This window comes from Neoarius graeffei, chromosome 28 (assembly GCF_027579695.1).
Source record: "Neoarius graeffei isolate fNeoGra1 chromosome 28, fNeoGra1.pri, whole genome shotgun sequence".
NCBI lineage: Eukaryota > Metazoa > Chordata > Actinopteri > Siluriformes > Ariidae > Neoarius > Neoarius graeffei.
The window spans coordinates 18,981,961-18,998,604 of NC_083596.1; the positions used below are offsets into that span (position 1 = coordinate 18,981,961).

The window sequence follows — 16,644 nt, forward strand, 5'->3', positions numbered from 1 at the left end:
CTTTCATTAAAGAGTATAAAAGTCTGAAAATACTGCAAATACTGATGCAAATACTGCCCATTGTGTAGTTATGATTGTCTTTAGGCTTGCCATCCTTCCACTTGCAAGTAGTAAGTGATATGCGCTGGGATCACACACACAGCGGCTCAGTCCCGAATCGTGGCTTGTGCGCTTCACTCGCGCGCTGTGTGAGCTGCGCAGGGCCGGAGTGCGCACCCTCCAGAGGGCACTCGCTGTTCATGGCGGAGTGATTTGGAGCGCAGGATGCCTGCGGAGCCGAGCGTATCCGTGTATTGGTGTTGCTGTGTGCATGGCTAACGGTTTTAGTGTAAACGCGAATCATTTTAAGAACGTTAATCTGATGATCCGCTGATTCGACGTAATGTAAACGTAGCCTGAGTTTCTGGAGCATCACATTTGTGGGGTCGATTAAATGCTCAAAATGGCCAGAAAAATGTCTTGACTATATTTTCTATTCATTTTACAACTTATGGTGGTAAATAAAAGTGTGACTTTTCATGGAAAACACAAAATTGTCTGGGCGACCCCAAACTTTTGAACCGTAGTGTATATCATGTCGATTACACACACATTCAAACGGTAAGCAAACAGTGGCCTGAAAATGTAAATATGTTATTTCGGCAAAACTAAAACTTTGTGTTCATCTCTAATGTCATGACTATGCAGTCATATTTGTGTAAAATCCTGTAATATTCCTCTAACTTGTCAGTCGACATGTTTCTTTAGCTTCTTCTGTTTCGTATCCTTCGGCCCACGCCCAGCTGTCCGTGACGGGAGCTCAAAGCGCAACTTGTGGCGTAAAAGAGAATTACATTCCGCGACTGTACGAGGAGGCTTTACGCTGTTGCTCACAGTTTTGTTTTTAATTTATGCTATTTAAAAAACTGTAAATGATATTATTCGTTACAGCCATTCTCATTTACCAAACATGAATACTAAACACCGTTACTTACTCTATCCCATGCGTTTCCTACAACCATTTTACTTCTGTTTTTGATTAATTAGTAGCAGAATTTTATCAGTCAGCTACTTTAAAAGCATTTGCGCTGTAGTCTGCCTCACTTGGGGACTCACTTTGCATAAAAGCACCTGACAAATGAATAAATGTAAATGTACGTGTCCGACTGGTGTGGAATTTATAATGGCCAAGTAATCCTCAGTACTTCCTCACTCCCTCTAGGGAATGCAGTACTTGCTGACATCGGAGTTTTTTCTACTTTTTTTTTTTTGCCTTTGTGAAGGCACTCAGAAGTGGCTGCTCAGGATTAGATAGCAGATTGGTATGTAATTGTTTTGAACTTCCAGTGGCTTACCGATGGCTGTGCAGTTCTTGGCAAGGGCGTTTCCGGTGAAACCAGGCGCGCAGTGCTCGCAGGAACGTCCGGTGGTGTTGTAGGTGCAGTTCAGGCAGTATCCGGTGTCCGCGTGGCAGATGCGGGGCGCGCTGCTTGGCTCGGCATTCCCATTGCAGTCGCATGGCACGCAAATACTGTCGGAGTTGTAGAAGCCATCTCGGCACTTCTCACAGTTGGGTCCCTCGTACTCAGGGTTACACTGGTTGCACACTGGCTGGCCAACTGCGTCTATCGGAGCACAAGAAAAATAAAGCAAGCCATTCTCAGACCTTTGTTCTTCTGGTCGTAATGTTCAGTGGCTAATGAAAATGGTTTAATTTGTTACACTTTAATCTAAAGTTCCGCTTACTAGTCTGGGAAAGCATTTGTCCTTGGGCAGAACAATAATAATGTTCCTAAATATTAACAGCACAATGCACTTCCAACATCCATCCATCCATCCGTTATCTATACCACTTATTTCTCAGGGTCACAGGGGAAGCTGGGGCCAAACCCAGAGGCGGGGTTCACCCTGGACAGATTGCTAATCTATCACAAACACGAACAGTCAAGTCAAGTCAAGTCAAGTCAAGTTTATTTGTATAGCGCTTTTAACAATAAGCATTGCCACAAAGCAGCTTTACAGAATTTGAACGACTTAAAACATGAGCTAATTTTATCCCTAATCTAATCTATCCCCAATGAGCAAGCCTGTGGTGACGGTGGCAAGGAAAAACTCCCTCAGACGACATGAGGAAGAAACCTCGAGAGGAACCAGACTCAAAAGGGAACCCATCCTCATTTGGGCAACAACAGACAGCATGAATATAACATTAACAGTTTTAACAACCATTCACACTCACATTCACACCTACAGGCAAGTTAGAGGAGCCAGATGACTTAGGCAACATCCACACAACAACGGCAACAAGATTTTTTTTTGAGCGGGTAAAAAAATATCACGTCCACATGGGCAACGGATCAGTAAAATATCAGGTCCATATGGCAACGCAACGCTTGCTGAAAACGATGCAATACACATGCCACACCTCTACGTACGCTGTAAGACGGTCCCATCGGAGACACCAGAACAATAGAAGAAGTAGGACGCATGTGCATAAACCCCTTCTTCTACCCGGCGTGAAGCACTCACAGGAACAAACACAGTCATGTGGTTGTGACGTCATCGTAAACAAATCCGTTCTACTCATCCAGACGACTTCGCAACGGCGCCGTTGCCAGATTTTTCCACTCTGGAAACCGTTCTCAAAAAATATCGTTTTAGGGCACCCAAAACGCCGGTGCCGTGTGGACGCCAGGCCGAAACGATAAACAATTTTATCGGATTCACCTGAATCCGTTGCCGTGTGGACAGGGCCTTAATCGACATGTCTTTGGACTGTGGGAGGAAACACGCAGGCATGAAAAAAGCATGCAAACTCTGCACAGAAAGGTCCCAATCAGCCAGGAGGTTCAAACCCAGGACCTGCTTGCTGTGAGGCGACAGCGCAAACCACCACACTACAACGCTTCCAACATCAAACGTGAGTTTGTGCGACGTACAGAAGCAATACAGAATTTTCCTTTAAACGCGGCAATTACCTTGTTTTGACTAGTTTTTTGGTTATGGGCAATTCCATGTAAATGTCAACCTCACCATGCAAAAATAAAGCAACATGTAATACATCAAAACCACTCCCAGAGATATCACCTAGGCCTGTATTTTACAGATGTGAATAAGTTGAACCAATTTGTAACCAACCTAATATGTCACTGTCAGTCTTTCTTTCTTATAATGTAAACCCCAAGCTAAAATCAACTTTGATCATGTACAATTCTATATTATTGCCACAAGCCACAGAAATGTATGCTAAAATCCACAAAACAGCAAAACAATAGCCATCCTAAATATTATTTAAGAACTTTGATAGTTTTAGCTGATATTTAGAGAGTTTTTCAAAGGGTTATGGTGGTTAAATTGCTGATTTTCTAAACATATGCCATGTCCATTTCAGACGCGTCACATCCATAACGGAATTTCGTCACATCCATAACGCTGACTTTTCCTTCCGAAACTCTGCATGAAATACAAAATATTTTAAACAAAGATTTTTTAATATTCACCTTGGACCCCTCTATCAAACTGATATCTCCATTTCGACATTAGGTTTACAATTTCACAGAGTTTGATAAAAATGTACAGTCACCCAAGAAAAGTGATACTTTTTCTGTCACATCCATAACGCATCTTTTATTGGCGTTTTCTGGCATGCCCTAGATGTACTATGGGAATTGTTCTTGTTCTATCACTTCTCCAGTATGGTACAGCCTTAAAATATGCAACACCTGTTTAAATACCGGGAGACAATAAAACATGCACTGGGTCATTTGTTGCCATTTTGAGTTCAAGTGTCACGTCCATAACGCTGGAATTGCTCTTAATGCAAAAGCAATATGCTATCCACAGGTTGTATAATTTACAATAATGCAGCAGGTATTTTTATTTGTTTGTTTATTTATTTATTTTTACTTTTGTCCCTAACTTAAATAGTTTATTAAAGGCCATGACCACAAGAGTTCAAGTATTTAAAATGTATAACGATCTGTCATAAATAGCAAAACAGAGTACCGTACATGTGCATCAATGAGAACGGGGATGAGAGTGTAGTGAAGATGCAAGGAGCAGACGTAAAGAAAGTTGGTGAATTCAAGTCCCTGGGGTCAACTGTGCAGGAAAATGGCGGCTGCGATAGTGAGGTGAGAAAGAGAGTGCAGGCAGGGTGGAGAAGGATTTCGGGAGTCATTTGTGATCGGAAAGTCTCAGCAAAAGTGAAAGGTAAGATGTATAAGACAGTAGTGAGACCAGCTGCGATGTATGGATTGGAGACCGAACCCTTAACGAAGAGACAGGAGGCAAAGTTGGAGGTGGCGGATGTTAAGGTTTGCGATGGGAGTGACGAGGTTGGACAGGATAAGGAACGAGCACATCAGCGGGACAGCACATGTGGAGAGCTTGGGAATTAAGCTAAGAGAGATAAAGACTGAGGTGGTGTTTACATTAGACCGTATCCGTCTCGTTTTCGTCGCGGATGCACTGTCCGTTCACATTAAAACGCCGGGAAACGACTCCACAGCCGGAACAGTTTGAATCCGCCAGGGCCCACGTATTCAACCCAGTACGTATCTGATCCGGTGCTGTGTAAACATTGAGGAACGAGGATACGCAGTGCTGAGCTCTAGCTGACGTCGTCATTGGACAACGTCACTGTGACATCCACCTTCCTGATTCGCTGGCGTTGGTCATGCCACGTTGGTCATGTGAATGAGCAATACAGGAAGTGTGTTGAGGAAGTCATTAAGTGAATGAGCAATACAGGAAGCGTGTTGGTTACCATAGCACTAAATAGTCTTGTTGTAATCGCAAAAAACGGCCATTCTGCGAGGTGAAGAGTGTACCGAACACTGTTAGATCCTTCTAGCATAAACACGAAGGCCATACACGGTGTAAAAAAGGCGTCATTGTAGTACCAGTACCGCCGATAACAGACTGGCATACTTCATTTTTTACAACGACATCCTTCCACTTGCAAGTGGTGAGTGACTTGCGCATGCCCGATATGCACTGGGATCATGTGACGTGCCGTCTAATTAGTCATGTGATTAGCGTATCCGTGTATTGGCGTTGCTGTGTGCACGGGGAACGGTTTTGTTGCGGGCACAGAAATTTTGTGTGTGTACGCGAATCGTTTTAAAAACGTTAATCTGATGATCCGCTGATTCGAAATAATGTAAACAGGGCCTGAGATGGTATGGGCACATCCTGAGAAGAGATGTTGGAAGGAGAATGTTGAGGATGGAGCTGCCAGGCACACGAAAACGAGGAGATACATGGACGTGGTGAGAGAGGACATGAAAATGGTAGAGAAGGATGCGGAAGACAGGGAGCAATGGAGACAAAAGATCCGCTGTGGCGACCCCTAATCGGGAGCAGCCAAAAGAAGAAGAAGAAGAAGAAGAAGAATGATCTGTCATAAATAAACGGTGCATCCCTAACTATATATTATATTATAACTAAAAGCTGTAAAACATGGGCGGCACGGTGGTGTAGTGGTTAGCGCTGTCGCCTCACAGCAAGAAGGTCCTGGGTTCGAGTCCCGGGGCCATCGAGGGCCTTTCTGTGCGGAGTTTGCATGTTCTCCCCGTGTCCGCGTGGGTTTCCTCCGGGTGCTCCGGTTTCCCCCACAGTCCAAAGACATGCAGGTTAGGTTAACTGGTGACTCTAAATTGACCGTAGGTGTGAATGTGAGTGTGAATGGTTGTCTGTGTCTATGTGTCAGCCCTGTGATGACCTGGCGACTTGTCCAGGGTGTACCCCGCCTTTCTCCCGTAGTCAGCTGGGATGGGCTCCGGCTTGCCTGCGACCCTGTAGAACAGGATAAAGCGGCTACAGATAATGAGATGAGATGAGATGAGAATGAGATGAGCTGTAAAACATCTCATACTGACTGACAATGGCCTGTTAATTATCATGCTCAAAAAAACGTGTGTGTGTGAAATAAGCATTTTTTTCTGCCTGAGGTAAACTTTAAATGTTCCAGTACAACTCCAAAACAACAACAACAACAACCTAACCCCAAAACAAAACAAATCCTGAAGATACAGATAACAATAAGAAACTAATTATGAAAATGACTTGTTGGGGTGCTAAAGAATACAATCAGACATGCTTTTCTTCCTCAAAAGTGATCTTTAAAGAATAATTCGATTACCACAGTGAAACACGCTTCAGTTTCAAAGAAAGTCAGGTTTCGGCATACATAACACATACAACCTGCACATGGAAAAATGCATGCGCAATGCAACAAGCGAAACCGTAAAAAGCTTAACAGGCATGGAATCATGATGCTATTCTGAAACTACTAGCAACAGGGGATCAGATCAGTGGAAATACTTGTGAAGGTAAAAAGAAAAACAACAAACAGTCTTTAGAAGAATGAATTTCATTCAAATCATCTGATCAATCATTTCGACGGGACATCTTTATTTTTACCGGGAGGGTTATCTACCGTAGCATGCACGGAGGACAGAATTTTTCCAAATCAGAAGCACTCGAATGGTCACGTGTGATGTGTGATGTGAGGATTGAACACAGCACAACAGCTCATAGATGAACCGTTTGCCAACAACCTGCTTACGTTTTTCTCGAGGGGAAAAAATATGATGTGCTCCATTGCGTACTTTGTTAAAAGAGGATCATGAACTTGCTTGTTTTGTTTTAACACAGGTGACTAATTATCTTGGCATGCGTTATTACTTTACATTACGTTTGCTACAGTGGCGGCTGGTAGTCTTTCAAACAGGGGAGGCTGGTCGGTTACGATATTTCCAGATTTTAAAAGAAAAAACACATCAATTTTGCCCATACTCTCGCCTCTGATCTGGCTGATTGTTGGCAGCGTCACAAACTGTGAAATAACAGGTTCTTTTGGCCCATTAGCCTACTGTCCAATATACATGATGGTGGTGTTGGGGGAGGGGTTTATATTTTAACATTTTATATTTTAAAATTGTGGCATGTTGTTTAAAAATTGACCTCGGCTGTGTTTTTGTTTAAAAATGTTTTCCAAATTGTAGCTGTGTTTAATTCATATCCAGAAAAATATATATTCCAATATAATATACTCAGCATAAACATTTTAAATAGATTCTATATTTTTGGTCCATCCATGACATATTACTAAAGTAGCCTATTTACTGTTGTTGATGTGGGTCACTTGCTGTTAGCCAATTCACTTTCTCGTACCAGGAGAGCTGAAAGGAACGAGTATTATTCCCTACCTTTTTCACCAAGTCAATTTGAGGCGTTGGTCTACCCTGCTCTTTAATTTTAATTTTTTCCTCGAAAGGAAGACTGGCAAATGGCTTCGCCAAAATTAAATCAGCAATGCTTGGCATCCGTGCGCAGCTTTCTTGCTAGCTGACTAGCCCCCTCAAGTTCAAGTTCAGTCACTCAAATAAACGAAATTTCTGGAACTAAGATAGCAAACTTGACAACACTATATTGACACTTTATTTACAATGAAAATATATACAAACTAAAAAAGCTGGTAGAAACCGTATGTAATGAATGAAATTGAAATGTAAGACGATCTCTTACAATACACCACAGCACTTGCGAATCCGCATGGGACTGAACTGATGTTGCCAGATACTGCTGACGTTATCCAGCCCAAAATATGTTCAAAACCCGCCAAAATGCACTTAAAACCGCCCAATCTGGCAACACTGTACCGCTGCCTGTCTATAGTTGAAACGAGCTGTCAATCAAAGAAAATATCCGGCCGCTTTCACCAATCACCAGTCTCCTCGCGGAAACTGCCATGTCCCTCCCACTGTGAGGCTCGGAGTCCGTGGGCGGGCATTTTCGCAGTATTTGTCCAATAACCGTCTTGCATTTTGAGATTGAAAAGCGCATAGCTCCCAAATGCCGTTGAAGTCCACTGAGGCTGGGAGTCCATGAGACTCCGTGGGTGGGCATTTTCGCAGTATTTGTCCAATAATCGTCTTGCATTTTGAGATTGACAAGCACATAGCTCCCAATCCACTGAGGCTGGGCTGCATCGCGCTGTCACGAGGGGGAAAAACTCACGCACACATTAGGCGAGCTGGGGAAAGTTATAACGGAATGATTTCGCACTGTAGTTGGGTTGAGCACATATATTTCTATGATTCTGGATCTGAAATAGCAATGTTATAAGGTCGGCTATAACATAAGCCTAGCGCAATTCATCCTACACAATGTTTGTCATTTTTAGAGGAGGCTGAGCCTCCCTCGTTGTCTTAGAGCAATCGCCCGTGGTTTGCTACCGTTTTTCTGTATCGTTGAATTGGTTTCTGGTCAGCCAAAACATAGGACCTGGAGCTTTTATTTAACTGGTGAGCTAGCGAATGGATTTCTGAGGGTGTATTCAGACCAGGATAGTTCGATAGTTCATTTGCTTTGGTCCGAACCAAATGTTTTTTTTTATTTTTTCATTTTGGTGCGGTTCGCTTTCACACTGTACATTTTAGTAAGCGGACCAAAATCTGTCAACAAAGCCACGCGCCCTGAGGTCGTTCAGCTATTGGTCAGAGACGACACGCGCACAAAGCGTTAAGTTCAAAAGTAGTCACGGAGGCTTTCCGTGCTGTTATTCTTTTTAATGTCATCAAAGCTATATGTTTTTTCCAGTTTTTACTGTTTTCACAATTGTGCGATTACTATGCTGTTGTACAAGTAATTTATCAACAACGACGATGACAAAGGGCAAGGCGGCTACGGAGGATAGCGCTGATGAACGCACATCATGTTGTGACAGTTCTGGCTCTTCACGCAATAGATGAATTTCTTTTTTGCATCGCTAGTACCGCCACTTTTTGAAAGAATGTCCCTGATTTTAATGTAGGTCTGACGGAGTTTCTTCACTTTTAGCCGACATTGTTCTGGCGAGCGCGTGAACCCCTTCTCCTTCATTTTCTCACTGAATACAGCAAACACGTCGGCATTTTTTGTGTGTTCTCTCCAAAAGCTCAGACATGTGGACATCTGCCCATATATCCACAAGGGTGCGCGTTTCTTCCTCGGCCCACGTTTGCCCCCTACTCATTTTTTGTACTCTGTAGTCTAGCCTACCACTGGTCTGAATGACTGAGCGACTGTTGTAAGGTTCCCTTGACAACCGAAACAGTGTTTGCGCTTTGCGGTGGAGTGTCAAGACTCTGTTTCCCATAATGCTCGACAAACGACGGAAGCTCCCGAGGTACAAAAAAGCAAAACTGTCGGATTAGGTCCGGTCTGCTTTCACACCCCCAAAAGATCCGCACCAGAGTTCCTTTGGTCCGGACCGAGTCCGACCTTGCAGCTCGGTCTCGGTCCGCTTGTTTGGTCCGGACCAGAGTTCGGGGGTTTGTATTCAGACCAACCCAAAAGGTCCGGACCAAGGGAAATTTGGTTCGTTTGGTCATTTGGTCCAGACCAAACAACGTAGGTGTGAATACGCCCTGAGACGTCCGTCCTTGCGTACAGCGTTATAAAAATCACATGGTGTCTATGGCTCATACAAGAACCTACAGTGGGTAGAAAAGTCTGAGACGACTAGTGAAAATGCTTCTGTTTTCATTATTGTTAAATTTTAATTTAGAAAATATAATAATTTGCTAATCTGAATTTAATTACATGATCACCAGTAACCTGAAATTTTTTTAACACGACTTCCAAAATTTCTTAATATTCGGTATCTCTCGCTTTTGCTGTAATTCCGGTGCATTCGAGCCGACATGGACTCCACTAGTTTGTAAAACCTGTAGATTCGTGTCCTATCAAATCCAGAACATGCTTTAATGGAATGGATAAGACTTGAGGAGAAAGTGACCTTCTGTACAAAGCAGTTAACATCATCTATATCACAAATTTGCTTATTCCAATACATTTAAAGAGAGACCTAGAAATAGTGCAGAATCATGAATATTAAATATTCAAGACACTGAAAATGTAAATAATATTGGCTGGCTTTTTTCATGGTCTATTCCATTCAGCTAGCAGGATATTGATCAATTTGAAGACTGAATGGAGCATACCTGATATACCATGAAAAAGAAAAGCCAGCCAATATTATTATTATTATTATTATTATAATAACAGATACACATTCGATGGAACAATTAAAACAAGAAAACTTCCTCATTGGATATTCGCATCAGCTCTGACATGTGACGTCATGTTGTCTTGACAACCATGCAATATCGTAAACCATATTCAACACTCATTCTCCATTCGGTAAAGTGATGTAATACATGTAGGATAAGCGATATGCTAACAATATTGCATGCTGTCAAACCAAATGAATGAAACCCGCTAGAAGGGAATAGAACACGTTTTTATTCTGTCGAAAAAGGGTCCTGTATGTATAATAATTACTTTTGTTGTTTTAAATATTATACAAATTTGAAAACTTTCAGTTTAGTTCCAATTATAAATGGAAAAAAAAAATCCTAAATGTTCAAAGTGGTCTCGGTCTTTTGGACCCCACTGTATGTCTCTCCTCACCTCATTATCTGTAGCTGCTTTACCCTTATACAGGGTTGCAGGCAAGCTGGAGCCTATCCCAGCTGACTACGGGCGAAAGGCGGGGTACACCCTGGACAAGTCGCCAGGTCATCACAGGGCTGACACATAGACACAGACAACCATTCACACTCACATTCACACCTACGGTCAATTTAGAGTCACCAGTTAACCTAACCTGCATGTCTTTGGACTGTGGGGGAAACCGGAGCACCCGGAGGAAACCCACGCGGACACGGGGAGAACATGCAAACTCTGCACAGAAAGGCCCTCGCTGGCCACGGGGCTCGAACCCGGACCTTCTTGCTGTGAAGCGACAGCGCTAACCACTACACCACCATGCCGCCCCCCCACTGTATGTATGTATGTATGTATGATAATAATAATAATACCTTTGTGGCAGAGAGGGTGTGGTCGAGCGTCGGCTGTGAACGGTAAGGAGTTAGGTTTATTGATATTGGTCTACTGATTTTGGCAGTCTATTAATGTGTGTGTCTGTGTGTGTCTTTCATATAGCCAGTACTGAGAGAGACAGCTGTATCTCCCCCACATGCCTGTCTGTGTGTGAACGGTAAAATCACTCAAAATCAAAGGTGGACAGTAACAAAGTACATTTACTTGAGTACTGTACTTAAATACACTTTTTGAGTATCTGTACTTTACTTGAGTATTATTTTTTTGGAAACTTATGACTTTAACTTCACTACGTTTGAAAGACAAATATTGTACTTTTCACTCCACTACATTTCGATCAAGGTCCTCGTTACTAGGAAGCAGCTTTGAAAGTGGATGTTTTTTTTCTTTTCTAAAAGGGCAATTCCATGTAAATGTCAACCTCACCATGCAAAAATAAAGCAACATGTAATACATCAAAACCACTCCCAGAGATATCACCTAGGCCTGTATTTTACAGATGTGAATAAGTTGAACCAATTTGTAACCAACCTAATATGTCACTGTCAGTCTTTCTTTCTTATAATGTAAACCCCAAGCTAAAATCAACTTTGATCATGTACAATTCTATATTATTGCCACAAGCCACAGAAATGTATGCTAAAATCCACAAAACAGCAAAACAATAGCCATCCTAAATATTATTTAAGAACTTTGATAGTTTTAGCTGATATTTAGAGAGTTTTTCAAAGGGTTATGGTGGTTAAATTGCTGATTTTCTAAACATATGCCATGTCTATTTCAGACGCGTCACATCCATAACGGAATTTCGTCACATCCATAACGCTGACTTTTCCTTCCGAAACTCTGCATGAAATACAAAATATTTTAAACAAAGATTTTTTAATATTCACCTTGGACCCCTCTATCAAATGGATATCTCCATTTCGACATTAGGTTTACAATTTCATAGAGTTTGATAAAAATGTACAGTCACCCAAGAAAAGTGATACTTTTTCTGTCACATCCATAACGCATCTTTTATTGGCGTTTTCTGGCATGCCCTATATGTACTATGGGAATTGTTCTTGTTCTATCACTTCTCCAGTATGGTACAGCCTTAAAATATGCAACACCTGTTTAAATATTGGGAGACAATAAAACATGCACTGGGTCATTTGTTGCCATTTTGAGTTCAAGTGTCACGTCCATAATGCTGGAATTGCTCAAAACATGATTGTTTTTTCGCAGGTGACACTGAGACAGACTATCAGTAATCACTAGGGTCACATCACGTCCGTAGACTGTATAAAATCAAGTTCAGTGATTTCTCAGCAGCGTTATTTAACACGATCAGTTGATGGCAGAATGGAAGGAGGCGGTTCTTCTGGGGAACGCACACACTCATGGCTTTACCTAGAACCCATGTTTCAGTTTTCAGAAAGGATTAAAGATTCGTTTCGTTTTAAATGTTTGCTAAAAACGAACCACATCACGGCCTACAAAAACTCGCCGTCCAACCTGCGGAAGCATATTGAGGTATATAAACGTTTTATTCCAAGAGAAAGTTTGCAGTGAAGTTGTCTGTGCTTTTAGAGCTAGCGATAACGCTGCAATAGCTATGCAGTCTGGTTAGTCAAATGACTTTCTATGGATTTACCCAGCAAGTTGCCATCGCCTTGTTCACAGCTAACGCTAACACATAGCTAGTTAACTTGGACACTGTTAGTTAGCATGTAAAAACAGAGTTACGCTAACATGAATAACGTTAACTTTAGCATACTCTTGCCAAATAAACAGAATGTAGAAATCTTTTTTTTCTAGTAGCATTAGCTACCCAAGATGATTTAGAGTTTGAAAAGTTTGCTAGCATGTCAGGTGGAGCTTCAGCTCTACAGGTTCTACAAACTAGTCAGTAAATCCAGTCGGTTGCTTCAGAGGCATTAGGTTTTGTAAGCGTTGTGGCAATAATACAACAATGCATTGACAGAAAATGTACTTTTAATACTTAAGTATTTTTAAAAGCAAATTCTTCAGCACTTTAACTTAAGTAAAAATTTGACTGGTATCGGAGTCACATTTGACCAGTGGGATCTGTACTTTGACTTAAGTAATAAACTTGGGTACTTCGTCCACCTCTGCTGAAGTGTCGAGAAAATAAAAAGCACACCTTGAACTGCAGCACCTGTCTCCAGTTCCTCACTGTCCACTCTCCTAAATTGTTACACCCTTTTAAAATGCTTTGGTTTGATAAGCCAGTATCTCACTGGGCTGCGACAGCTTGCGACAAATTGCGAACGTCATTCGCGAGAGAGTTTCAAAAGTGTCTTGAAACATTCGCGGGGCTTCTCAATTTCCTCGCATGAATCGCAAAGCGTCGCTGAAATTTTGAACGTGTTCAAAAAATCAGCGAGACAAAATTTCTCTCAAAATAGCCGTGAATGCGTCGCTGGTGTCGCAAAGCCGTCGCGGACCCTTCTCAAGTCAGTTTCCGTGAGACAGTAAGTGCGAGTGTATCTCAGTGGGCTGCGACAGCCTGCGACTAGTTGGAGACACAACAATTGCGATAAAATATGTGACCCCTCACCGAATCCAGGGACACATGTCGGCCGAAACGAATCCGAGATAATCGCAAAAGAAGCATTTTTTTTTCGAAATTTGTGATTTTTGTTGTTTTCCATCATGTGCAAGTTGAGATCTTGAAGAATGCAATCAGTATTTCAGATAATAGATTGTTTTGTTGGAAAAGCATACATTTTTTGTTGCAAATTGTCTCGTTTTTGTCAGGACTGTAGCCTGCTGGGGGGTGTGGGTAAATTACCATATGGGCTATTCACATGATGATTTAAGTCTTTTGGGTTTTTTTCGCGAATCAGCTGTATGATACGGGCTGAGCGCATGGCTACTTAGCTGCATACAGGCATGTAATTTCACTATGGAATGAGTTACTAAACAGAGCGCAGAGGAGCAAACACCGCGAAGCAAACAGACACACGGTATTTACATCGGAGATAACCATTTCTAGCAAAAAAACCCCGCAACCTCGTTTTCCAGATTGAATGGAATACTTGAATGATCGGATGATACACGGACCGTTCTAGGATTACATTCCATCGGAGGCATTGGTGTGTGCAAGGCGCCGTTTCTCTTTCTGATGGGGTAAGTTTATTAATCTAAGGCTGTGTGGTTATTTTTGCATGTAACTGAGAGTGTTGTGGTTTGGTTAAGCCTAGGTCACAACCGGACGTACGATTTTTTGGCCGTGTGATTTTTGGCGTTTCTCAAATCGCTGCGTTTTTTTTTTTTTTGTTCATGGAGAAAGACGCGCGTTGGCTGTAAGTTTGTCTTGCAACCTGAAAAAAACGTAAGCGTTTTTTGCACGTAGACTGGCTGTAGGAGCACATACGGCCGGTTGTGACCGAGGCTTTACATGAAACTAGTGTTGTGTTAGTTGTGTCATCATTGTGCCATCTTTCTTTCTTATGGTGTGAGTAATTTTTCAACCACAAAACGTTAAAGTATACTTTAGGACTTATTTTTGTACTTCATAATTGTGTTGGGCATACTTTGCATGGAAGGAAAATTGACGTGGTGATCTTTGTTTACATGAAAGTAGTATCGTGCTAGCTAGTAGGGGGTAGAGCATTCCTTAATGTCATGCAAATGAGCACCATTATGTGCCCGCCCTGCACCCAGAGTAGCTGAGATGGAAAACTTTGAGGGCGAATTTCTCCCTTTCCTGTTTTAAGAAGTATACACTTTCAAAAGGCCACACATTCTTCAAATATTGTCAGATCTCCACGTGGAAGGCATCATTGGAAAGCTTAGAAACTGTACTTTCTGAATCTGTCAATAACTCAAAATGCCCCCGGGCGGACATGTGTCCCTGGATTCTGTGATCTGCCACATATGCGAATATCAATTCAGTGTGATTCAGTTATTCAGTTATCGCAACTGTTGTGTCTCCAACTAGTCGCAGGCTGTCGCAGCCCAGTGAGATACTACCCATAGCAAGCATTTTTCCATACAGGAAAATGTTAATTCCTTCATATCAAAAGACACCGCAATACTGAAAAATCTCCTGCTTTTGTTGAATCACGTTATTTCTAGTGACTGAGCATTTAAATTGGTATCCGACAGAAAACCCGGCAAGCTAAACCAAGATCATGTGATGTCACAGACCAAGCTCTAAGGTAGCTGTAGTGCTAAATCATAGACAGTGAACAAAGACGACAAGTTCTGGTACTTCCCCGAGGATGGATTCCATATTACAGTCAAATATAATCTCTACAGGCAGCAAAACAAGGCGAGCACCGTCCAGGTCTGTATTTCAAAACATTTCCCTTCACAACAGTAAAGGCAGTTCACAATAAACAATGAGTGCGCTAGACGGCCAGAGGGATTCCCCCGCGTCATACTGCACAGCCTGCTTTTTGTCACACAGTGACATTTCATTGAGATGTACTTATTTTTCTAAGAAATCCAACAACAACAGCAACAACAAAAAGTCTTGATTAAAATCAGCCTCTATTTCAAGAAATGAAATAGTAATTTTGTATGAGACAGAAAGAGCTTTGATGGCTTAATCTCTCATCATTTTGATGGTATGGATAAAAAAAAAAAAAAAACCTTTTCAGTTAAATAATCTAGTGATAACTGTAGTGTCACGAGTTAACAAAACGATGCTTACCGCTGATACCGTGACTGTTTTGCATCTATATATTAAAATTTGATATATGAATGGTCTCACCGTATACTCAACTTTGATTTACGTAAATGCCTGTGGATATTTTGAAGCCCAAGCATTTGACAGAAATTCGGTAAATTAAAACCTGTGCGTCAATTCACACTACCCAGTGTATCTCAGGCTTAGTGCTTATCCTTTTGCATGCAAGTCCAGGAAGTCTTACGGTATAAATCACCTGGGGCTTCGTCAATTGGTTCTTGCTTCTCTCCCTGTACTGCCGTAACACAGAGGGATTTTCTGCACAAGCCCTGACTGATAACCATGGGAGTCTTAACAGGATTGCCTCGAAATTGATTAGACTCCACTTTACTCTCTGCGGATAAATCACAAAATTACGCTGAATACAGCAGCAAAATGGAGCAGACCGAGATACTGAAGTGCCCTGAACACTAAAATGTGAGTTTTAAATAATTAATGCCTGCTGAATGGATTATGACGGTTAATACACTACCGTTCAAAAGTTTAGGGTCACCCAGACAATTTTGTGTTTTCCATGAAAAGTCACACTTTTATTTCCCACCATAAGTTGTAAAATGAATAGAAAATATAGTCGAGACATTTTTCTGGCCATTTTGAGCATTTAATCGACCCCACAAATTAATGTGATGCTCCAGAAACTCAATCTGCTCAAAGGAAGGTCAGTTTTATAGCTTCTCTAAAGAGCTCAACTGTTTTCAGCTGTGCTAACATGATTGTACAAGGGTTTCCTAATCATCCATTAGCCTTCTGAGGCAATGAGCAAACACATTGTACCATTAGAACACTGGAGTGAGAGTTGCTGGAAATGGGCCTCTATACACCTATGGAGATATTGCACCAAAAAACAGACATTTGCAGCTAGAATAGTCATTTACCACATTAGCAATGTATAGAGTGGATTTCTGATTAGTTTAAAGTGATCTTCATGGAAAAGAACAGTGCTTTTCTTTCAAAAATAAGGACATTTCAAAGTGACCCCAAACTTTTGAACGGTAGTGTATATAAAAAAGGAGTTTTATACACATGTCTAGAGTTTGATGTTTATTACAATGTTCCAATTTGCATAT

At 41.7% G+C, this 16,644-nt stretch overlaps 1 protein-coding gene across 1 annotated transcript in view; it reads right to left on the reverse strand.

The window, feature by feature from the left end:
* si:dkey-220k22.1 (multiple epidermal growth factor-like domains protein 9) overlaps positions 1-16,644 on the reverse strand; it is a 306,189-nt gene that overhangs the window by 9,925 nt on the left and 279,620 nt on the right. The window contains exon 5 of the mRNA XM_060912493.1: positions 1,335-1,604. Coding sequence (XP_060768476.1) covers positions 1,335-1,604 — 270 coding nt within the window. The remainder of the gene's footprint in view (positions 1-1,334; positions 1,605-16,644) is intronic.